At 43.6% G+C, this 26,263-nt stretch overlaps 1 protein-coding gene across 1 annotated transcript in view; it reads right to left on the bottom strand.

Moving 5' to 3' along the window:
- Positions 1-26,263, bottom strand: part of LOC311143431 (parathyroid hormone 2 receptor-like) — a gene marked incomplete at both ends in the record, with an annotated part of 111,815 nt that overhangs the window by 58,602 nt on the left and 26,950 nt on the right. Inside the window, one exon of the mRNA XM_084179251.1 lies at positions 10,431-10,614. Within this exon, the coding sequence (XP_084035377.1) occupies positions 10,431-10,614 (184 nt within the window). The remainder of the gene's footprint in view (positions 1-10,430; positions 10,615-26,263) is intronic.

Here is a 26,263-nt window from a genome sequence, read left to right as displayed (position 1 = left end):
TTGAAAAAGGTGAATTTCAACCACAGGATTATGTCATCATGGTAACCAAATTTCAACATAGACAAACCTTGTATAAAATATGTTGGATTTGTACCTATCCAAGCAGAAGATAAATCTCCTTCAAATGTTGATATTTGGTTGCAATGGCAACCAAACACAATTTAATATCACTTTTGAAATACAATAAATAGCCTATTAACTTGTTAACAAATGATATGTTGGATTCACGTCTTCAACTCAATCATTACTGATTACTTATTGGATAACTTAAAAATTCAGAAAGGATGTTTGCGAGAGAAAAAATACATTGACCCCTTTCTTTTTTGTAAATTACATTCAATTCAGCATTGAAAAAAGGCGCAAGTTTAAGTTTGTTCAACCTGAGCGAGTCTAACCACATGTCAGAGACCCCTAGGGGGCGGCTTTCAACTTACTCCTGAAAGTTGTAATAGTAGAATGCACAAGGTGCAATTTCGAAATTTGGTAGTGCATCAGCAGTTTTCCTCTTGTCCTGTCAGTCATTGCAGACCTTAGAGAGCTATTTATAACATGCCAAAAATGTCCAGATCAACTAGCCCATGTCAGCTAATGTTTTTTAGCTAGGTTTTTTAGCCCATTGATTTTGTTGTAATGTTTGATTCACTCAAATATCACATGAATATCACATGTAGAATTGCAGAAAATTAGCTTTAAAACTGCAACGTTTTCTCTGCACCCTATTACAAAATGTGTAGAATTTCAGGAAAGGAGCTTAAAACCTGCAAAATGTTCTCTCCGCCAACAAGAGGGGTGTGAACAGTTTGTGTCATGAACTGTGCCCATAGAAATAGACGTGGTGCGGGATGATCCCCAATGCTGGAAGGGGGGCCTGAGTGAAAAAGTTTGGGAACCCCTGCATTAGTTAACCTTTGACAGCTGGTAATACTTTATTTTAAGGTCCCTTAATAAACTATTTATAAACAGTTTGTATAGCGTTTACTTACCATTTATGAATCATTATTCCTATGTTCGTAAATGTCAATAAGCAATCTCTAATTAGTATTTTATACATTTATAAACACTATTACATTATGTATTAATGATTTATAAGAACATGAATAGGGTTTCATCATACTATGTTCACAATTTATAAATGATTAATAATGTAGTACTAATGTACTTATAAGACAGTTATAAAGGAGTTATTGTCAACTCATCAGATTATTTATATGGCTTTTGTTGCCATATTCATACATGTCATGAATAGTATAGTTATTTATTGTTAATGAGTGCATTTATAAATGTGAATACATGCACTTACTAATAATACCTCAGTTGATGATTAATGTAGATCCTTTTAAACCATTTTCTAATTATGAAATAACTATTTTCAGTCCCTAATCTAAAGTGTGCACTATAAAATATACTTTATAAATGTTACTAAATTATTTGTTACTCCCCAAAAGCTGGCCACATTACTAGACAGTACCTGATGCTCCACCAATGGCTACAAATAAGGGGGGGGTGAATACTTATGACAGGCACGGTTATATTTATACAATATACAATTCTGACATGACATGACTTCAGACCAATGTCCCGTCAGACTCCTTAGTTGCGCTTGAAGGTAACTTTGCTGCCCTGTTGTAACTTTACTGGTAGCTGGCATGTACCAAGCTAGCTACCTACTGTATCATGTGGTGGCTAGCCATGTTACAGGGTTAGCTACCCTCAGCTATGTAACTAAACGTTACACGTGTTTAAACTTGCCAGGACACGATAGGCTAGCTGATGCTAAAGCAGCCCATTGGAATGAAAATGAGACGCCTAGAGTTGGGGTGAGTTGCTGCCGGAAGTGTTGAGGAATCCAATGGCTGCTTTAGCATTAGCTAGCCGAGCATGCTGATGAAAAAGGCAGTTTAATTAAAAACTAGCACTATTTAAATTTTCTCGATTTTGCAGCTGGGATAATGGGGCAATTAGGAGTACAGCGACACCTTCTGTCCCTGGATTGAGGTATGTTTTTAAGCCGCGGTGAAAACATATTGGCGTATGTCCGTTTAGACTTGAAGACAGACTGAATAAACTGATTCTGGAGATGCTCCGTTTTTTTTTTTTTTTTTTTTGTATGCTTCCTTGTATTGTGTACTTCATCTTTTACCATTGTATATATATATTATAATTTTTTGCCATTGGTGCAGCATCAGGTACTACTTTTGGGGAGTAACCAGTCACATATAAACATTTATAAAGTGCACACTTTAGATTACTGGCTGCAAAATAGTTGATTAATAAGTAAATGGCTTATAAGGGTCTACATGAATCATCAACTGAGCTATTAGTAAGTGCATGTATTCACACTCACAAATACACTCATTAACAATCAATAAATATCCCATTATATACAGTGCCCTCCACTATTATTGGCACCCCTGTTTAAGATGTGGTCGAGGACTTCCAAAAATTCTCCTTTTTTTTTTAAACAACATAGAACCCAAATGCAAAAAAATAGAAAAATCCAACCTTTTATTTAAGTACATTACTTTGGTGGTAAAAAAAAAAAATCACACATTTAGAAAAAAAAAAACTTGAAATCATGTGTCCCACAATTATTGGCACCCCTAACAATTCCGCTGAAAATTTTAATTGATTTTTTTTTAAATATATTTTTCTGTAGTTGCTAAAGTTGTTCAGGGTATCTAGGAACTTTTAATTAGTAATTCATGACTTCCTGTTTCCCTGGGGTATAAATATGACGTGACACAGAGGCCTAATTCTCTTACCCATTTGTCAACATGGCAAAGACAAGAGAACACACCATTCAAGTAAGGCAGATTTGTGTCGACCTTCATAAGTCAGGCAATGGCTACAAGAAAATAGCCACTCGCCTTAACTTGCCCGTATCTACAGTCAGAGGAATCATTAAGAAGTTTAAAACAACTGGAACAGTGACAAACAAGGCTGGAAGAGGTCCCAAGTTTATCTTGCCACAACGCACAGTGAGGAGGATGGTAAGAGAAGTAAAAAAAAGTCCTAAGCTCACTGTCACAGAATTGCATCAAAGAGTGGCATCTTGGGGTCACAAAGTCTCCAAAACAACCATCAGACGCTCTCTACATGCCAACAAGCTGTTTGGGAGGCATGCAAGGAAAAAGCCTTTTCTCACTAACACTCACAAACGTAAACGTCTGGAGTTTGCTAAGCGGCACTGGGACTTCAACTGGGATCGTGTGCTTTGGTCAGATGAGACTAAGATTGAGCTTTTTGGCAACAAACACTCTAAGTGGGTCTGGCGTCAAACAAAAGATGAGTATGCCGAAATGCACCTCATGCCCACCGTGAAGTATGGTGGAGGATCTGTGATGCTGTGGGCCGGTTTCTCTTCCAAAGGCCCTGGGAACCTTGTTAGGGTGCATGGCATTATGAACGCTTTGAACTACCAGGACATTTTAAATAAAAACCTGATGGCCTCTGCCAGAAAGCTGAAGATGGGTCGTCATTGGGTCTTTCAGCAGGATAATGATCCAAAACATGTGGCAAAATCTACACAAAAATGGTTCAGCAGTCACAAACTCAAGGTCCTCCCATGGCCATCTCAGTCCCCAGACCTCAACCCAATCGAAAACCTGTGGGGCGAGCTAAAGAGGAGAGTGCATAAGAGAGGACCCAGGACACTGGATGATCTAGAAAGATTGTGCAAAGAAGAATGGTCAAAGATCCCTCTCTCTGTGTTCTCCAATCTTGTGAAATGTTATAGGAGGAGATTAAGTGCTGTCTTGTTGGCAAAAGGGGGTTGTACAAAGTATTAACATCAGGGGTGCCAATAATTGTGGGACACATGATTTCAAGTTATTTTTTTTCTAAATGTGTGATTTTTTTTTTTTACACCAAAGTAATGTACTTAAATAAAAGGTTGGATTTTTCTCTTTTTTTGCATTTGGGTTCTATGTTGTTTAAAAAAAAATGAGAATTTTTGGAAGTCCTCGACCACATCTTAAACAGGGGTGCCAATAATTGTGGAGGGCACTGTATATAAATAGATGTATAAATATGTACATAAAAGGTGAGTCAAACCATTAATCAAACATTAACAAATGACTTATAAACAATAACTCCTTCATAATAAGTACATTAGTAATACATTATTAATAATTTACAAATTGTAAACATACTATGATCAAACACCTTATTAATTATCTTATAAATCTAACTTAAAATAGTTTATACATTCGTAAATGACTATTTAGAGATTGCTTATCGACATTTACAAATGTAGGAACAATGATTAATAAATGTAAGTCAACTCTTTACAAACTGTTTATAAAGGATTTATTAAGGTACCTTAATATAAAGTGTTACCCAATTTAATAACTATATGATTATTCAACAATTATTCAACAATTATATGATTAATTTTGAATAAATGTATAATACATTTAATGTTTATGGAGCTTCGACTGGAAGCCAGTGGAGTGTGCAGAGGAGCGGGGTGACATGAGAGAACTTAGAAAGGTTAAAAACCAGGCGGGCAGCAGCATTCTGGATAAATTGAAGGGATTTGATGGCACAAGCGGGGAGCCCAACCAATGGCGAGTTGTAGTAGTCCAGAGGACAAGTGCCTGGATTAGGACCTGCGCCGCATCAGCGTTACATCATCATTGGTCTTCCTCTTTTCAGACAAGAACAGTATGTGTTCTTTTGTCATGAGACTTCCATTCACACAATAGAACCACACATTACTATTCAATCCGTACACATTAGCAAATTAGTCATTTTACCAAGTCAGTGTAATTAGACAAGGACATGCAGCTTGAACAGTGAGGACATGGTATTCAGATATTCACTTCAGTAAGGGCTCAAAGGATAAGGAAATGAAATTCTGAGAAGATGGACTTATCTCACATCTCACAATGAGAACATACAGTGCCTTCGGAAAGTATTCAGACCCCTTGACTTTTTCCACATTTTACGTTACAGCCTTATTCTAAAATTGATTAAAATGTGTGCAGCATTGAAGGTCCCCAAGAACACAGTGGCCTCCATCATTCTTAAATGGAAGAAGTTTGGAACCACCAAGACTCTTCCTAGAGGTGGCCGCCCAGCCAAACTGAGCAATCGGGGGAGAAGGACCTTGGTCAGGGAGGTGACCAAGAACCCGATGGTCAATCTGACAGTGCTCTAGAGTTCCTCTGTGGAGATGGGAGAACCTACCAGAAGGATAACCATCTCTGCCGCACTCCACCAATCAGGTTATATGGTAGAGTGGCCAGACGGAAGCCACTCCTCAGTAAAAGGCACATGACAGCCCGCTTGGAGTTTGCCAAAAGGCAAACCTGGCACCATCTCTACGGTGAAGCATGGTGGTGGCAACATCATGCTGTGGGGATGTTTTTCTGCGGCAGGGACTGGGAGACCAGTCAGGATCGAGGGAAAGATGAACGGAGCAAAGTACAGAGAGATCGTTGATGAAAACCTACTCCAGAGCGCTCAGGACCTCAGACTGGGGCAAAGGTTCAACTTCCAACAGGACAACGACCCTAAGCACACAGCCAAGACAACGCCGGAGTGGCTTCGGGACAAGTCTCTGAATGTCCTTGAGTGGCCCAGCCAGAGGCCGGACTTGAACGCGATCGAACATCTCTGGAGGGACCTGAAAATAGCTGTGCAGCAACGCTCCCCATCCAACCTGACAAAGCTTGAGAGTATCTGCAGAGAAGAATGGGAGAAACACCCCAAATACAGGTGTGCCAAGCTTGTAGCGTCATACCCAAGAAGGCTCAAGGCTATAATTGCTGCCAATGGTGCTTCAACAAAGTACTGAGTAAAGGTTCTGAATACTTACGTAAACGTCTAAAAACCTGTTTTTGGTTGGTCATTATGGGGTATTGTGTGTAGATTGATCAGTAGTGTCTCTCTGATCAACCTGGGCTGACAGCTGCTTCTCCACACACTTAGGTCAGGTTCTCTGGCAGGGAGGAAGAGGACCCAGGCAGTTGAATTTATCCTCAAAATAATGTCTGGGGTGTCACCATCTCAGGCGTTTCATGTTAGTGATATGTGAATGCTCGGCTTAGTTTTTGAAGCTGGCAGGTATGAAAGTGTGTCATTGCACATGACATGATAAGAAAAACAGAAAAAACTCTGCATCCTCGCAAGGAGCCTTTCAGCAGAAAACAGGAGGAAGAGGGAGGAATAGAAGGAGCAGGACAAGGAAGAGGGGTAGGAATGGGAGGAGGAGGGGGAGAGGGAGAGACATTTGGAACCTTGCTGTAATGAAGTGGCTAGATTAGATTGAGTTGATTCTGCTGTTAATCACGAAAGTCAGGTCGGTGTCACGATCGTTGAGAGACGGGTCAGACCAAGGTGCAGCGTGGTATGCGAACATGTTTATTAAACTGGATAAACACTAGACAAAATAACAAACTCAACGAAACCGTTAAGTCGTATGGGCTATACACGAAACAAGCCTAACAGGAACACAAACAAGATCCCACAACCCAGGCAGGAAAACTGGCTGCCTAAGTATGATCCCCAATCAGAGACAACGAGCGACAGCTGCCTCTGATTGGGAACCACACCTGGCCAAACATAGAACTACAAAACATAGATTTTCACACCTTGACCAAACTACCTAGAGAATAACAGTCTCTCCAGGTCAGGGCGTGACAGTCGGTCAAAATCATTTGACAAACTTCCTTCTTTGAAGTCTCAAACAAAAGCCTACTCACAATTCAGCCAGAGATTAAATCACATCACAAATTGACTGAAAACAATTATCTTCTCTCAAGAGGGCTGCAGCATTACACATTCAATCACTGGTAAATTTTAATCAAGATGCACATCCCATGGGAAGAGCCATTGAAACTGCTTTTGTTGGCCAAGCTCTGAGCAAAAGCACTGCGACATGAGCATGTCGCACTGTGCCATAGTGTTAATAAAAGTTCAGCTGTGTCTCACACAATGTCTTGTTCTGTTCCAGCCCTCATTAGACAGGCAACAGACAGCCTTAAGGCTTAATGACTTAAGACAAAACAGAAGACAAAATACAGTACAGTAAGAAGTACAAACCATTCTAAATAGTCCTGAGGAACTACTATACAAAGGGAAGAGATTTAAGTAAAACATGCCAGTCTCTATAGCTTTGAACTCTTTGAACCAGCTTTCCCTTATAGAAAATACACATTTTCTGTGTGACGCCTGTGAAGCCTATGGCTGCGGGCTAGCAATCTATAGCGCTAAGCTAGTGCTCCCTGTGGTATATCCTCCCTCACATGTTTGCTGTATTTATCTCTGTTTATACAGCAATTACAGAGCAGAGGAGGCTACAGTAGGGGATCAGACAGACTGACAGAGCATTTTCAGAGCTGGACAAGTAAAATCACATACAACTAAGTGGAGACTTGGGGTACAGAGCATAGCCAGTCTGATTAGCTTTTTGAGTGCAACAGCATGCATGACTTTGAGGTGTTGAGGAAAGACCAGGAAATATCTATTAGCCTCCTGGCTCGAGCTCATCATTAAATGTGCAGTGGGTTGAATGGGCATGAGTCATGGAAGACTAGTCTGTATTTTCAAACGCACATCACAGGGGTGTTGGGCTGAAGAAAACGTCTAGAAATGAAGTAGGTCCCTCACACACGGTTGCATTTACTAGCCTAATTAAAGGTATGTATTGGAGCAATCGTGTGTCCATGTTAGGGATGTGACAAACTATTTGTTTTCCTTAATGTTTAAACTGCCATTTTTTGCATCGGTTTTCTGTTAAAACGATAAGAAAAATTCATAAGATTCCATGTGAATTCACAATGCACCTGTGCTGTTGCCAGCAACGGTTTGGGTCTCACGGTGCGTCCCTTTCAGATGGTTAAGCATTGCACGTGTAATACCGTTACTGTAACTTAATTCCACCTCGCAAAGTTTGCATTTCCTTATAATTTAACTTCTCAAAGTATTGCCATACATGCCTTCTCTGCAATTTTTCCAACTGTTAACAACGTATTTTTGGAACGGAGGAGACTGATTAGTTGCGGTACTTCCGAGAACACAAACACCTGCATCTTTCATGGCGAGCTAGCGAGGGGTGGAGAGAGAGGGTAGGGGCACAATATAGGCAGGTCGGCCACCAGGAAGACAGAGTCAGAATCATGCACTAGGCCTACAGTTGAAGTCGGAAGTTTACATACACTTAGGTTGGAGTCATTAAAGCTAGTTTTTCAACCACTCCACAAATTTCTTGTTAACAAACTATAGTTTTGGCAAGTTGGTTAGGACATCTACTTTGTGCATGACACAAGTAATTTTTTACAGACAAATTATTTCACTTATAATTCACTGTATCACTATTCCAGTGGGTCAGAAGTTTACATACACTAAGTTGACTGTGCCTTTAAACAGCTGGAAAATTTCAAAAAATGATGTCATGGCTTTAGAAGCTTCTGATAGGCTAATTGACATCATTTGAGTCAATTGGAGGTGTACCTGTGGATGTATTTCAAGGCCTACCTTCAAACTCAGTGCCTCTTTGCTTGACATCATGGGAAAATCCAAAGAAATCAGCCAAGACCTCAGAACATTTTTTGTAGACCTCCACAAGTCTGGTTCATTCTTGGGAGCAATTTCCAAACACCTGAAGGTACCACGTTCATCTGTACAAACAATAGTACGCAAGTATAATCCATGGGACCATGCAGCCGTCATACCGCTCAGGAAGGAGTCGCGTTCTGTCTCCTAGAGATGAACGTACTTTGGTGCGAAAAGTGCAAATCAATCCCAGAACAACAGCAAAGGACCTTTTGAAGATGCTGGAGGAAACAGGTACAAAAGTATCTATATCCACAGTAAAATAAGTCCTATATCGACATAACCTGAAAGGCCGCTCAGCAAGGAAGAAGCCACTGTTCCAAAACCGCCATAAAAAAGCCAGACTACGGTTTGCAACTGCACATGGGGACAAAGATCATACTTTTTGGAGAAATGTCCTCTGGTCTGATGAAACAAAAATAGAACTGTTTGGCCATAATGACCATCGTTATGTTTGGAGGAAAAAGAGGGTGCCTTGCAAGCCGAAGAACACCATCCCAACTGTGAAGCACGGGGGTGGCAACATCATGCTGTGTGGGTGCTTTGCTGCAGGAGGGACTGGTGCACTTCACAAAATAGATGGCATCACGAGGAAGGAAAATTATGTGGATATATTGAAGCAACATCTCAAGACATCAGTCAGGAAGTTAAAGCTTGGTCGCAAATGGGTCTTCCAAATGGACAATGACCCCAAGCATACTTCCAAAGTTGTGGCAAAATGGCTTAAGGACAACAAAGTCAAGGTATTGGAGTGGCCATCACAAAGCCCTGACCTCAATCCTATAGAAAATGTGTGGGCAGAACTTAAAAAGCGTGTGCGAGCAAGGAGGCCTACAAACCGGACTCAGTTACACCAGCTTTGTCAGGAGGAATGGGCCAAAATTCACCCAACTTATTGTCGGAAACTTGTGGAAGGCTACCCGAAATGTTTGACCCAAGTTAAACAATTTAAAGGCAATGCTACCAAATACTAATTGAGTGTATGCAAACTTCTGACCCACTGGGAATGTGATGAAAGAAATAAAAGCTGAAATAAATCATTCTCTCTACTATTATTCTGACATTTCACATTCTTAAAATAAAGTGGTGATCCTAACTGACCTAAGACAGGGAATTCTTACTAGGATTAAATGTCAGGAATTGTGAAAAACTGAGTTGAAATATTTTGGTTAAGGTGTATGTAAACTTCCGAATTCAACTGTATCTATCGGCAATCAAATCTGTATTTCGCAATGGAATGCTGTATCTCGCAATTTCTTGGCTTGCAATGTCTCGCAACTTCAGTAAAGCAGGCCCTATCATCAATGAATAGGCTAGGATATTCTACACACAACAGACTGAAGACTGAACACAAACTCGCTTCATTAGCTAAGAGAAAGAGCAGGCTAACTAGCACGAAGGAAAAAGAGGAGGTGGCAGGCAGAAAGACCTGTGATGCGCATATACAGTATCTTGGTAATCTGTATCTCTTATCTTGCATGCCTCGCAAAATCACCAAAGTAGCCTAAAGTTCGCCTTTTCCTCTCTGGTTTTATTTAAATTACACAACTTTCTCCAGACTTTCATAGCCTATCATCTAGTTAGGCTATAACATAGAAAAGAATATGTTTTGTGATAACTGCACTGTGATTTACATTTTGTGGGGGAAAATAAACAAAAAAACATAGTTTTTCAGTTAGGGACTTTTCTTAATGTTAAGGATCCCAATTTCATTTGAAATGTTCTACTCTATTTCACTACTTCATTTCTTCATGAGTCCTGGAAGAGCAGGGGTTATTGGGATCTTTAGGGAGAAGGAGTGAAGGAGGTTATGAGTGGAGGAGTGGATGCGTAAAGGAGTGGAGGAGAGGAGTGGGAGCACCACTACTCACATACTGAGAGTTGTCCAGCGGCGCCATGGCCACAGTCTTGAAGTTGTCCATGAGCACTGCATCAAACTCCTGCAGGCCAGCGCTGGCATACACCACCTGGTCCTTGACGAAGATGCTGACGGCTCGAAGCATGAAGGAGACAAACAGGTGGATGTGGATGTAGTTCCTGGTACAGTGGAGACGCCTGAAAGAGAACACAGACCCAGGAAAAGTTAGCAATGGTTCTTAAAGACTCTTATAGCTGAGTCAAAATGCTAATAAGAATGCCTAAAAGCAGTGGGGTAGCCACGGTATGTTAACGATCACTTGCTGGGTGTTGATGAACGGTCACGATTCAAAATATAAAATCGCCTGGAAATTAACAGAAAAAGACAGCCGATATTCTGGTCAGAGGCCTGCTTGTTTTAACTGTTTGCCATCACAGTGTGTCTCGTCTAATAGCCCTTTCCTGCAGTCATTGACCAAAATCACCTTCTTTGGCCTCATAGGTGGAATTTCATTAATCTTTTTCATAATTTAATCATTCATAAAGATTTATTTTTTTGAAACAGATGAAATTCCAGTTTTCTGTGATGTACAGTACCAGTCAAAAGTTTGGACACACCTAGTCATTCAAGGTTTTATCTTTATTTTTACTATTTTTTACATTGCAGAATAATAGTGAAGACATCAAAACTATGAAATAACAGTTATGGAAACATTTACATTTACATTTACATTTTAGTCATTTAGCAGACGCTCTTATCCAGAGCGACTTACAGGAGCAATTAGGGTTAAGTGCCTTGCTCAAGGGCACATTTACGTCATTTAGCAGACGCTCTTATCCAGAGCGACTACAAATTGGTGCATTCACCCTATAGCCAGTGGGATAACCACTTTCCAATTATACAAAAAATTTTTTTTTTTCTATTTTATATATTTTTTTATAATTATTTTAATTTTTTATTTATTATTATTTTTTATTTTATTTTATTTTTTTTTGGGGGGGGGGGGGGGTAGAAGGATTACTTTATCCTATCCCAGGTGTTCCTTAAAGAGGTGGGGTTTCAAATGTCTCCGGAAGGTGGTGAGTGACTCCGCTGTCCTGGCGTCGTGAGGGAGCTTGTTCCACCATTGTAACATGTAGTAACCAAACAAGTGTTAAACAAATCAAAATATATTTTATATTTGAGATTATTCAAATAGCTACCCTTTGCCTTGATGACAGCTTTGAACACTATTGGCATTCTCTCAACCAGCTTCACCTGGAATGCTTTTCCAAAAGACTTGAAGGAGTTCCTACATATGCTGAGAACTTGTTGGCTGCTTTTCCTTCACTCTGCTATCCGACTCATCCCAAACCATCTCAATTGGGTTGAGGTCGGGGGATTGTGGAGGCCAGGTCATCTGATGCAGCACTCCATCTCTCTCCTTCTTTGTCAAACAGCCCTTACACAGCCTGGAGGTGTGTTGGGTCATTGTCCTGTTTAAAAACAAATGATAGTCCCACTAAGCCCAAACCAGATGGGATGGCGTATCGCTGCAGAATGCTGTGGTAGCCATGCTGGTTAAGTGTGCCTTTAATTCTAAATAAATCACAGACAGTGTCACCAGCAAAGCACCCCCACACCATAACACCTCCTCCTCCATGCTTTATGGTGGGAACCACACATGCGGAGATCATCCGTTCACCCACACCGCATCTCACAAAGACACGGCGGTTGGAACCATAAGTCTCTAATTTGGACTCCAGACCAAAGGACACATTTCCACCGGTCTAATGTCCATTGCTCGTGTTTCTTGGCCCAAGCAGGTCTCTTCTTCTTATTGGTGTCCTTTAGTAGTTGTTTCTTTGCAGCAATTCGACCATGAAGGCCTGATTCACACAGTCCCCTCTGAACAGTTGATGTTGAGATGTGTCTGTTACTTGAACTCTGTGAAGCATTTATTTGGGCTGCAATTTCTGAGGCTGGTAACTCTAATTAACTTATCCACTGGAGCAGAGGTAACTCTGGGTCTTACATTCCTGTGGCGGTCCTCATGAGAGCCAGTTTCATCATAGCGCTTGATGGTTTTTCTGACTGCACTTAAAAAAACTATCAAAGTTCTTGAAATTTTCCGGATTGACTGACATTCATGTCTTAAAGTAATGATGGACTGTTGTTTATCTTTGCTTATTTGAGCTGTTCTTGCCATAATATGGACTTGGTCTTTTACCAAATAGGGCTATGTTCTGTATACCCCCCTACCTTGTCACAACACAACTGATTGTCTCAAACGCATTAAGAATGAAATAAATTCCACAAATTAACTTTTAAGAAGGCACACCTGTTAATTGAAATGCATTCCAGGTGACTACCTCATGAAGCTGGTTTAGAGAATGCCAAGAGTGTGCAAAGCTGTCATCAAGGCAAAGGGTGGCTATTTGAAGAATCTCAAATATAAAATATATTTTGATTTGTTTAACACTTTTTTGGTTACTACATGATTCCATATGTGTTATTTCATAGTTTTTATGTATTCACTATTATTCTACAATGTAAGAAATTGTAAAAATAAAGAAAAACCCTTGAATGAGTAGGTGTGTCTAAACTTTTGACTGGTAGTGTATATAAAGTGTAATATTTGGATGCAAACTCAAAATTTAATCTCTGACATGGTACAGGTGTCTTCATTTCTTTAAGCCCATAACCATGTGTGTGAGATACTTTTGTTTCAAAGTAGATTTGTTTAAGATTTAAAGCCATCTCATCTCGGCTGTTAAATCTGAACAGGGCATAATAGTCTCCCACACAACATAGCTGGATGTTAGACAAAATCGGTTACTCTTTGCTTAGGGGAAAGATACACTTTCCAAGCCACCCACTCAAATTGATTCTGGGGACCGTTGAGTCAGTCCCTGAGTGTTCTCTCTGCAGTCTCTATTTCACTCTGTTCAAAAGCTCCATTAATTGGAGAAAGAGTATTCTTTCATCCGGAACTACTCTTAATAAAGAGATGTCTCCCAGATGAGCTGTCTGATAGCCTGTGTGTGTTTCTCTCTGTAGTGTACTCTGACATATAAGACCAGTGTGTATAAGCACTGGTCTTATACACTGATCATACAAAACATTAAGAACACCTCCTCTTTACATGACATAGACTGACCAGGTGAATCAAGGTGTAAGCTATGATCCTTTCTTGGTGTCACTTGTTAAATCCACTTCAATCAGTGTAGATGAAGGGGAGAAGACAGGTTAAAGAAGGATTTTTAAGCCGAGACAATTGAGACATGGATTGCATATGTGTGCCATTCAGAGGGTGAATGGGCAAGACACAAAAATGTAAGTGCCTTTGAACGGGGTATGGTAGTAGGCTGCTAGGTTTTTCACGCTCAACAGTTTCCCGTGTGTATCAAGAATGGTCCACCACCCAAGGGACATCCAGACAACTTGACAGAACTGTGGGATGCATTGGAGTCAACATGGGCCAGCATCACTGTGGAACGCTTTCAACACCGAGTCCATGCCCTGGTCTCACGAGGCGTCACTACAGACCCGGGTTCGATCCCAGGCTGTCACAGCCGGCCGTGACCGGGAGACCCATGAGGCGGCGCACAATTGGCCCAGCGTCGTCCGGGTTAGGGGAGGGTTTGGCCGGCCGGGATTTCCTTGTCCCATCGCACTTTAGCGACTCCTTGTGGCGGGCCTGGTGCCTGCAAGCTGACTTCGGTCGCCAGCTTGACGGTGTTTCCTCCAACACATTGATGCGGCTTGGCAGGGTCATGTTTTGGAGGATGCATGGCTCTCGACCTTCGCCTCTCCCGAGTCCGTAGGGGAGTTGCAGCAATGGGACAAGACTGTAACTACCAATTGGAGAGAAAAAGATGTAAACAATTAAAATAAAAAAAGAAAGAAAGAAACGTGTTCCTAATGTTTGGTATACTCAGTGTTCATCAGACAAGGCCAATGGTTGTTGTTGTTGTTAGCATTCTAATTACAGTCCTCTGGTACCTAGTACCGGATTTAGTGCATAAAGGCTGCGTTTACACATGCAGCCCAATTCTGATCTTTTGCCCAATTATTGGCAAAATATCTGATATCATTGGGCAAAGGACCAGTAATTGGGCAAAAGATCAGAATTTGGTTGCCTGTGTAATTACAATTCAATAGAATAGATAACAAGCAGATTACGGTTATAATTAAGTGATAATGCCCGAGAAGCCAGTGTTTGGAGGATATATTGACACGTTGTTAGGCCAGAAACGGTGTTGTTAGGCATGGGTTACCAACATATTCAAATAATGATTGACATATTTTCATTAAAAACGTTATTTCATTCTTTCATGAGATATAGTGCGACACAAATCTAAGGTTGCTACCCAAGCTTGCTGGTCGGTCATTCTATCCGTTTGGTTGCCAGAGACATGACCCAGTCGTTAAGTATGCCATACTGGCTGGCAACGTTCTTATCCCTTGCTTGCTAGCTAGCCAATTACGGCTAACTTACTGTCATGTCAAACAGTGCAGCCAGAATAACAGCAAAGTAGCTGCATTTGCATTTGTTTAAGCTGTTTTCTAGTGACATTTCTTTGGATACATCCATAACGATGATGCGTGATTTCGCCTGGCATAGAAAATGTGCTTTCTCGTCAGGACACTGTTATTCAGAGGAGCTAGCCAATAACACAGCAAACACAATCACTTCAAACTGAAGCTGGAAAGACAGCAAACTAGTTGCATTTCGTTTTGTTTTACCTGTTTTCTGTTGACATTTCTTTGTATATATCCATTAAAATGATGCCAGCTGATTCATGATTTCGACTGGCTGAGAAAAGCTGCCTGCCTGTCTGTCTCGTCCCGACTCCTGACACATTCATAACTATGGGACAGCTGGAGATCGAATTTCAATATTGAAACAATGTTGCAAATGTCGGAGAGACAGACAGCAAGGTTTATACAAATCTCTGCTGTTGGAAACCAAATGCTAGTCTAAAAGAAATGGGAGATAATGTCTAGATGCTTTTTATAGTGGAGATCAAGTTCATTAATTGCCTGTGAGATGGAACAGAGTAAATAGGCATTTCAACGTCATAGATTTAGCCAGTGGTAATTTGTGGAATAGACATCTGTTGGAATGCGGTTTTAACCAATCAGCATCCAGGATTAGACCCACCCGTTGTATAATGAGGTCATAATAACCAGTTTTGCATGCTGGGCTCATTTAATCTGGGCTATTTCAGACTCTCCATGATCATGCTTGATCTGAGAACATCCACAATACGAACCATCCTGCGCAGCAGAGAGAAAGGTGCAGAGTAAGGGGTTGTAACCAAAGTATCTCAGGTCAAGAATTATCGCACCCTTGATTAAGATAAGCAAAAAATACTGTATAAATTAAATAATACAAATACTGAGCTATATTGTATGCAAAAAAAGGGGGAATAGTATTATTTTATACTAATACAATTACTCAGAGAAAGAGATTTTGTTTAACAAGTAATACAAAAATCTAGTGGATCTTCCAGCAAGACAATAACCCCAAGCACACATCAAAATTGTTAATTGACCACAAAATCTACATTTTGCAATGGACATCTCAGTCTCCAGACTTGAACCCCATTGAAAACCTGTGGTTTGAATTGAAGAGGGTTGTCCATAAGTGCAGACGAAGGATATCAAGGATCTGGAACGATTCTGTATGGAGGAATGGTCTAAAATCCCTCCCAATGTGTTCTCCAATCTCATAAAACATTTTAGAAAAAGCCTCAGTGCCATTTTCCTCGCAAGGTGAGATACAGTATTTAAAGGCTTTGAAAACAGGGGTGCCACAAATGTTGACCCCTATCTTTTTGAGAAAAAAAGTATTACTTTTATAAACAAACTATCTTTCTCTGAGCAATTATATTAGTATAAAATAATATAATTTTCAAAAAAATGTAGCATACAATATAGCTCAGTATTTATTTTATACAGCATTTTTTCTAATCTTTATCAACAGTGCCAATCATTTTGGACCTGACTGTACTTTTAAGGTGCTCACAGCTTCAGCTCTGTGTTTGCAACATGATATCATTGATAAGCGTCAATCTGGTATGAATTTTCTAAAAGATAGGGGGAAGATTAGTGTCACAATATTGAAGCCTACACACGGAAAGACAGATAGACAGAGCCCCTCTAGTACTGCAATGCCATTGTGTCCAATGAAGGCAAAAATAATTTTGGGCCGATTGACTTCAAATTTCATTTGTCGTGTCATGACAGTACTCAGTTCACAAATATGTAAAACACTTCTAAACTGCCCCTATGACCCCCAATTAAATCATTTATTGTTATTGCAGGAAGCTGGAATTCTATGTACAGCCTCCAAACACTCTTTAACAATGCCCTGAGTCTTTACATTAAGAATTGACTGTTCTACAGAGGATGGAACACAGTGTTTTTGTGTAACTGCAGGGAAATAATAAAGTACCGTGTTGAGGATGAATTAAGCTACTTCCTGTTGCTTCAACACAATGCATCACTATAAAGTCACGGTGGGTTTTGTCCAAGGATGGTTAGCTAGCTCAATCGCAGTCCACGGGGGCTGGGGTTAGTGTTAAGGCATCAGCATGCTTCGGTTCGGCTGGTTCGGCACACCAAAACCCACGGGGGCTAGGGCTAGTGTTAAGGCATCAGCATGCTTCAGTTCAGCTGGTTCCGTACACCAAAACAAGGAAGAGACTCACGGGAAAATAAAATAGTGTACACAGAGAAACACTTGACTGGTGAGAAAATGGAAGTTGTGGGGATTGCCAGGGATCTACCAGATTTGCTTTACCTAGCAAGACATATAATAGGCAAGATATGGAGACAGAGATGGAGACGGATGTAGGGGCATATGGCCGAGAGAGCGATGGTGGAATATTTCAATAGTTATTTTGGATCCAAACTGCTGCAGAAGACCCTCGTTTTACCACCGTCAACTGTCCTGCCAGTTACCACAATGCCAAGTCCATGTTTTCCTGGGAGATGCAGCTTTCCCCCTACATGAGAAGCTCATTCACCCTTATCCAGATATGTTGATAATAGAATGTTGGAATCAATTTAAATTTTTCTGTTTATACACTGCTCAAAAAAATCAAGAGAACACTAAAATAACACATCCTAGATCTGAATGAATGAAATAATCTTATTAAATACTTTTTTCTTTACATAGTTGAATGTGCTGACAAAAAAATCACACAAAAATGATCAATGGAAATCAAATGTATCAACCCATGGAGGTCTGGATTTGGAGTCACCCTCAAAATTAAAATGGAAAACCACACTACAGGCTGATCCAACTTTGATGTAATGTCCTTAAAACAAGTCAAAATTAGGCTCAGTAGTGTGTGTGTGGCCTCCACGTGCCTGTATGACCTCCCTACAACGCCTGGGCATGCTCCTGATGAGGTGGCGGATGGTCTCCTGAGGGATCTCCTCCCAGACCTGGACTAAAGCATCCGCCAACTCCTGGTCAGTCTGTGGTGCAACGTGGCGTTGGTGGATGGAGCGAGACATGATGTCCCAGATGTGCTCAATTGGATTCAGGTCTGGGGAACGGGCGGGCCAGTCCATAGCATCAATGCCTTCCTCTTGCAGGAACTGCTGACACACTCCAGCCACATGAGGTCTAGCATTGCCTTGCATTAGGAGGAACCCAGGGCCAACCGCACCAGCATATGGTCTCACAAGGGGTCTGAGGATCTCATCTCGGTACCTAATGGCAGTCAGGCTACCTCTGGCGAGCACATGGAGGGCTGTGCGGCCCCCCAAAGAAATGCCACCCCACACCATGACTGACCCACCGCCAAACCGGTCATGCTGGAGGATGTTGCAGGCAGCAGAACGTTCTCCACGGTGTCTCCAGACTCTGTCACGTCTGTCATATGTGCTCAGTGTGAACCTGCTTTCATCTGTGAAGAGCACAGGGCGCCAGTGGCGAATTTGCCAATTTTGGTGTTCTCTGGCAAATGCCAAACGTCCTGCACAGTGTTGGGCTGTAAGCACAACCCCCACCTGTGGACGTCGGGCCCTCATACCACCCTCATGGAGTCTGTTTCTGACCGTTTGAGCAGACACATGCACATTTGTGGCCTGCTGGAGGTCATTTTGCAGGGCTCTGGCAGTGCTCCTCCTGCTCCTCCATGCACAAAGGCGGAGGTAGCGGTCCTGCTGCTGGGTTGTTGCCGTCCTACGGCCTCCTCCACGTCTCCTGATGTACTGGCCTGTCTCCTGGTAGCGCCTCCATGCTCTGGACACTACGCTGACAGACACAGCAAACCTTCTTGCCACAGCTCGCATTGATGTGCCATCCTGGATGAGCTGCACTACCTGAGCCACTTGTGTGGGTTGTAGACTCCGTCTCATGCTACCACTAGAGTGAAAGCAACGCCAGCATTCAAAAGTGACCAAAACATTAGCCAGGAAGCATAGGAACTGAGAAGTGGTCTGTGGTCACCACCTGCAGAACCACTTCTTTATTGGGGGTGTCTTGCTAATCGCCTATAATTTCCACCTGTTGTCTATTCCATTTGCACAACAGCATGTGAAATGTATTGTCAATCAGTGTTGCTTCCTAAGTGGACAGTTTGATTTCACAGAAGTGTGATTGACTTGGAGTTACATTGTGTTGTTTAAGTGTTCCCTTTATTTTTTTGAGCAGTGTAATTTCCCTTGTTACTGGATACATGTATGCACCTCTATGAGAAATGCCATTTTATCAAGGGTTTTGGAATATGGTTCCTGGAAAATGGTATGGTGTTTTTTTTAATGACCAAATAGACCATATTTTATATCTGACATACAGTATATTCTCTTGTTATCTCTCATTCACAGGCATTCATCTCAATGAACCTGGGCGTACCTACACTCTCGTTGTCAGAGAGTCATAGAGAAGGCATTCAGCATCAAGGCTGGAAGGATGAGGATTCTTGGTCGGCTAATCCAGTGTACCCCTGAAAAGGTTAAGGACATTGTGAAGACATCTGTGGCCTTCACAACTAGCTGTTCTCCACGGATGAAGTTCATGAGCCGAACGCAAGATATGTGCCTCACGCTTTTGCTGACACGCCACTCCCTTCTGGCAACTACCAACCTGTTTAGTGGAGGAGGGTTGTGGGAGGGGACAACAATCTCCAAGAGCCAGGGAGACTCTCTCGTGCCAGGGCGACACAGCTTGCAAGTGAAACAAGAAACAAGCTCAGGGACTTCCTCTCCCCCTCTAGACTTGTGCCATGGCAGGAACAGGAAGACATGGTTAGGAGAAAACAACTCATCCCAAGGCCAGCCAATCATGCAGAATAGGCCTTTGTTTGGACTGCTCACACACACACACTCCTTGATGTACGCACACAGACTTACACAGTTATTATTTTGTGTGCACTGTGAACCAAAGTACTTTGTACTAAAATGTAGTTTTAATCTTGTTAATAAAATGAAACTTGATTCTATGATGTCTGTGTGCATTGATTTAGATTAGATTGAACTACACCACACAAGTTGAAGAAAGCCAGTAAAGTCTGTGGCACACAGCTCTTAACATTGTCAGCACTTGATGTTCAAATAGAATGCATTGAAACACCTTGTATTGGGATGAAAGAGCTTTTTCAGCACACAAAAATATAACTTTATTCTTGCACCTGGGCTCTGAAAGTAAACCACAATACAATACAAAAGTGTCTGCTAAGATCAGACATAAACAACACCTGTCAATTAAATATAATTAAAGTGTCCGAAAATAAATGCAATTATTTGTACAATAGTTCAAATGTGTCTGCAAAAAACAGACATGTAAACAACAAAAGTGTCTATGGAATAAAATGAAAGTGTCTAGTGTCTGATTCCTGAGATGTCTGAACAACATCAGAACAAGTTCATTTCACTGTGGTCCCAGTCGTTCGGTCCATGTCCTCTTCTTGAAGTCATGCATGAACTCATGCAGCTGGTGACTGAATTCCTCCCAGAGTTTGGGCGATAGTTAATCCATTAAATCAGCTATAGGTGCCAGGGCCTTGTGGAGAGGATGAGAAGAGGGGGGTAAATTAGAGGAGTGGAGAGCAGTGTGCATGGTGAGGAGAGGAGGAAAGAGGACAACAGAAGAGAGGAAAGGAGGAGAGTCTGAAATTATTTACCTTCGGGACAAGCTGGTGGCTTGGTGCGTGGCATTCTCCAGATCTTGAGATTTGTCTTCAGTCATTTATAATGCCTTTGCGAGCGATGTGTCAAGGGCTAGTCTGCAGCTCTTTTCTCCCTTCTTCGTACACTCCTGCTACTAATGCTGACGCTGCTCTGTGGCATTGATGTGGAGCAAGCCAGTGGAGTACAGTAGGTCTTGGAGGTGGGCCAAGAATAAATCTTCCTAGGTCCAGCATGAAGATGGTTTCCCATTCTGCACTGCAGCTCAGTGCGGGAGATGGGCTGGGGGCCGAAGTAGAGGTCTATTTAGTAAACATATCCAAACTATCCAAAACGATCAATGAACAACATATAAAATATCATTAACCGAGACTACAATAGACTATAATGATGCAAACATTTGAGCAGAGTTGAGTAGGCCTGGCCTAGCTACTCAACTCTGCTCAAATGTTTGCAACATTTTAGCTAGCTGGACCTTACTACCGAACTTTCTCTGACAAAATGATGTTTGATCAAAAAGTTGTAAATATCTTTATTTTATTTGGCTAGCTAGTACTAGCTGGCTAGCTATTGCTAGCAAACATGGCTACTCTTTTCCTCCACAACAATAGAAAATACAACAACATACCTCATCCTCTGGTGAAGACGGCATGTTGCTTTCCATCTTACCATGCTTCACGTGTCGAACAAGCCAAGGGAGCTGCAGCAACATTTCTGGAGTAGCCTTTCCACCGGCACCTTCTTTTCTTTGCCTAACAAACTTGGCGCAAACATTACCCATCTTTTTCGAACAAGTGTTTGGGTCGAAACCCAGCATCTCCGCAATCTCCCTCCATGAATTGGCCTTTACATGCTGTTTTTTATATAATGCATGGCAATGCTACCAAATACTAATTGAGTGTATGTAAACTTCTGACCCACTGGGAATGTGATGAAAGAAATAAAAGCTGAAATAAATTATCACGCCCTGACTTATGGGACTCTTGTATATTGAGTCAGGGTGTGGATATCTATGTTAGTATTTCTATGTTTGCATTCTATGTTGTGTGTTTCTACAGTGAGGGAATGAAGTATTTGATCCCCTGCTGATTTTGTACGTTTGCCCACCGACAAAGAAATGATCAGTCTATAATTTTAATGGTAGGTTTATTTGAACAGTGAGAGACAGAATAACAACAAAACAATCCAGAAAAACGCATGTCAAAAATGTTATAAATTGATTTGCATTTTAATGAGGGAAATAAGTATTTGACCCCTCTGCAAAACATGACTTAGTACTTGGTGGCAAAACCCTTGTTGGCAATCACAGAGGTCAGACATTTCTTGTAGTTGGCCACCAGGTTTGCACACATCTCAGGAGGGATTTTGTTCCACTTCTCTTTGCAGATCTTCACCAAGTCATTAAGGTTTCGAGGCTGACGTTTGGCAACTCGAACCTTCAGCTCCCTCCACAGATTTTCTATGGGATTAAGGTCTGGAGACTGGCTAGGCCACTCCAGGACCTTAATGTGCTTTGTCTTGAGCCACTCATTGTCATGCTGGAATACTCATCCACGACCCATTTTCAAGCCCTGGCTGAGGGAAGGAGGTTCTCACCCAAGATTTGACGGTACATGGCCCCGTCCGTCGTCCCTTTGATGCGGTGAAGTTGTCCTGTCCCCTTAGCAGAAAAACACCCCCAAAGCATAATGTTTCCACCTCCATGTTTGACGGTGGGGATGGTGTTCTTGGGGTCATAGGCAGCATTCCTCCTCCTCCAAACACGGCGAGTTGAGTTGATGCCAAAGAGCTAGATTTTGGTCTCATCTGACCACAACACTTTCACCCAGTTCTCCTCTGAATCATTCAGATGTTCATTGGCAAACTTCAGACGGGCATGTATATGTGCTGCGGGCGCTGCAGGATTTCAGTCCTTCAGTCCTTCACAGCGTAGTGTGTTACCAATTGTTTTCTTGGTGACTATGGTCCCAGCTGCCTTGAGATCATTGACAAGATCCTCCCGTGTAGTTCTGGGCTGATTCCTCACTGTTCTCATGATCATTGCAACTCCATGAGGTGAGATCTTGCATGGAGCCCCAGGCCGAGGGAGATTGACAGTTATTTTGTGTTTCTTCCATTTGAGAATAATCGCACCAACTGTTGTCACCTTCTCACCAAGCTGCTTGGCGATGGTCTTGTAGCCCATTCCAGCCTTGTGTAGGTCTACAATCTTGTCCCTGACATCCTTGGAGAGCTCTTTGGTCTTGGCCATGGTGGAGAGTTTGGAATCTGATTGATTGATTGCTTCTGTGGACAGGTGTCTTTTATACAAGTAACAAACTGAGATTAGGAGCACTCCCTTTATGAGTGTGCTCTAATCTCAGCTCGTTACCTGTATAAAAGACACCTGGGAGCCAGAAATCTTTCTGATTGAGAGGGGGTCAAATACTTATTTTCCTCATTAAAATGCAAATCAATTTATAAAATTTTTGACATGTGTTTTTCTGGATTTTTTTGTTGTTATTCTGTCTCTCACTGTTCAAATAAACCTACCATTAAAATTATAGACTGACCATTTCTTTGTCAGTGGGCAAACGTACAAAATCAGCAGGGGATCAAATACTTTTTTCCCTCACTGTATGTTTGGCCGGGTGTGATTCCCAATCAGAGGCAGCTGTCGCTCGTTGTCTCTGATTGGGGATCATACTTAAGTAGCCTGTTGGCACTCATTAGTTGTGGGATCTTGTTCCGTGTTGAGGCTTGTATTGTGTTTAGCCTTAGGACTTCACGTTTCGTTGGTTTGTTGTTTTGTTCGTGTGTTTATCGTTGAAATAAACATGTATGCATTTCACGCTGCGCCTTGGTCTGACCCGTCCTTAAACGAACGTGACAGAAGATCCCACCAAACACGGACCAAGCAGCGTGCCCAGGAGCAAACACCCTGGACACAGGTGGGGAAGATTTGGTCTTGGGAGGAGATATTTGCGGGGAAAGGACCCTGGGCGAAGAAGGAAGCCCAGGCAGGAGAGGAGCAACGGCAACACAGAAGGCGCCGGCCGAGGAGGAAGCCCGAGAGGCAGCCCCAAGAAAAAAAAATGTGGGGGCTAAAGGAGTGGTCGGGGAGCGAGAGAGAAGAGCCCCGACCACTGCACTCGGTGGGTTTCCAGGTTGAGTCCCTACGACCATGGGAAGAAGAGTGGGAACAGTTTTATACTGAGGGGTCGGAGGATGACGACGACGATGAGTTTCTGTTCCCTAACTCGTGGGGGTTCCCAGAGGAGTCCTCACTGGAGGAGGAGTGCAGAGAGAGAGAGAAGGATCGGATCTGCAGGGTAAGAGAGGCCACCACATTACGGGGGCTGATAGCAAGAATAGAGCGGGAGAATTCCATTCAAGAGGAGGCACTGCAGGAGGCTCATAGGGAGAAGGCGGAAGTAGATGCACGGAAAGAGGAGCTGGTTAGGCAACATAAGGAGCGTGGGTTAATAGAGGAACCCATGAATGTGGAGATACGCACTGTATCACCAGTGCACATGCACAGCCCAGTGCGTTCTGTGCCAGCGCCTCGCACGTGTCGTGCGAAAGTGGGCAGCCAGCCAGGACGGGTTGTGCCGGCTCAACGCTCCTGCTCTCCAGTGCGCCTCCAAGGTCTAGTATATCCTGCTCCGGTTCTACACACTGTTTCACCAGTGCACCTTACCAGTCCTGTACGGCCCGTACCTTCTCCTCGCACCAAGCCAGTGGTGTGTGTCCCCAGTCCGGCCCGGCCCGTTCCTGTTCCTCGCACCAAGCCAGTGGTGCGTGTCGCCAGTCCGGCCCGGCCCGTTCCTGCTCCTCGCACCAGACTAGTGGTGCGTGTTCCCAGACCGGTCCGGCCCGTTCCTGTCCTCGCACCAGGCCAGTGGTGCGTGTCGCCAGTCTGGCCGGCCCGTTCCTGCACCTCGCACCAGACCAGTGGTGCGTGTTCCCAGTCCGGCCCGGCCCGTTCCTGTTCCTCGCACCAGGCCAGTGGTGCGTGTTCCCAGTCCGGTACGGCCCGTGCCTGCTCCCCGCACCAAGCCAGTGGTGCGTGTCGCCACTCCAGTCCGGCCCGGCCCGTTCCTGCTCCTTGCACCAGACTAGTGGTGCGTGTCGCCAGTCCGGCCCGGCCCATTCCTGCTCCTCGCACTAGACTAGTGGTGCATGTTCCCAGTCCGGTCCGGCCTGTTCCTGCACCTCGCACCAGACCAGTGGTGTGTGTTCCCAGTCCGGCCCGGCCCGTTCCTGCTCCTTGCACCAGACCAGTGGTGCGTGTTCCCAGTCCGGCCGGCCCGTTTCTGGTCCTCGCACCAGGCCAGTGGTGCGTGTCGCCAGTCCGGCCCGGCCCGTTCCTGCTCCTCGCACCAAGCCAGTGGTGCGTGTTCCTAGTCCGGTCCGGCCCGTGCCTGCTCCTCGCACCAGACCAGTGTTGCGGGTGTCCAGTCTGGCACGGCCCATGCCCGTTCCACCGGTGCCTGGTCCGGCACCGGTCAGCTGCTCCACTCCGGAGCCAGAGCAGTCCGCTCCACCGGGGTCCAGTCCAGCTCCGGTCAGCTGCTCCCCTCCGGAGCCAGAGCAGTCCGCTCCACCTGGGTCCAGTCCAGCTTCGGTCAGCTACTCCACTCCGGAGCCAGAGCAGTCCACTCCACCGGTGCCAAGTCCAGCTCCGGTCAGCGGCTCCACTCCGGAGCCAGAGCAGTCCGCTCCACCGGTGCACATTCCAGCTCCGGTCAGCAGATCCACTCCGGAACCAGAGCAGTCCGCTCCACCGGTGCCCACTCCAGCTCCGGTCAGCGGCTCCAGTCCAGACCCAGACGTCAGCCCCTCTCCAGGTTCGGTGTCTCCCACACCAGGGTCCAGACAGAGCTTGGTACATCGTGGGAGGAAGGAGAGGGGAAGCAGTGCGCCGAGGTCCAGACCAGACCAGGGGCGCAACGGGGAGGCTGAGAGAATGTGGTCGTCACGCCCGGAGCCGGATCCGCCTCCGAGGCGGAATGCCCACCCGGACCCTACCCTGTTATGTCAGGTTTGTGCGGTCGGAGTCCGCACCTTTGGGGGGGGGGGGGGGTACTGTCACGCCCTGACTTATGGGACTCTAGTATGTTGAGTCAGGGTGTGGAGTTCTATGTTGTTATTTCTATGTTATCATTCTATGTGTGTTTCTATGTTTGGCCGGGTGTGATTCCCAATCAGAGGCAGCTGTCGCTCGTTGTTTCTGATTGGGGATCATACTTAAGTAGCCTGTTTGTTATTATTAGTTGTGGGATCTTATTCCGTGTGTAGGCTTGTTTTGTGTTTAGCCTGAGGACTTCACGTTATGTTGGTTTGTTGTTTTGTTCGTATGTTTATCGTTGAAATAAACATGTATGCATTTCACGCTGTCACGCCCTGGCTCTGGGGACTCTTATATGTTGAGCCAGGGTGTGGATTTTTCTATGTTTTAGTTTTCTATGTTGTGTTCTAGATCGTTTAGTTTCTATGTTGGCCAGGGTGGTTGCCAATCAGAGACAGCTGTAGCTCGTTGTCTCTGATTGGGGCCCATACTTAGGCAGCCTGTTGGCACCAGTTTATTGTGGGATCTTGTTCCGAAAGGTTTGTGTTGTAACCTAGGACTTCACGTATCGTTTGTTTATTGTTTTGGTTCGTGTTGTGTACACCAATTAAAGAATGTACGCTTATCACGCTGCGCCTTGGTCCGCATCTGGCGACGTTCGTGACACA

Source organism: Coregonus lavaretus, assembly GCF_964263955.1.
Source record: "Coregonus lavaretus genome assembly, chromosome: 16".
Taxonomy (NCBI): domain Eukaryota; kingdom Metazoa; phylum Chordata; class Actinopteri; order Salmoniformes; family Salmonidae; genus Coregonus; species Coregonus lavaretus.
Note: the sequence above shows the minus strand (reverse complement) of the source record. Positions and strands in the feature narration are given on the sequence as shown.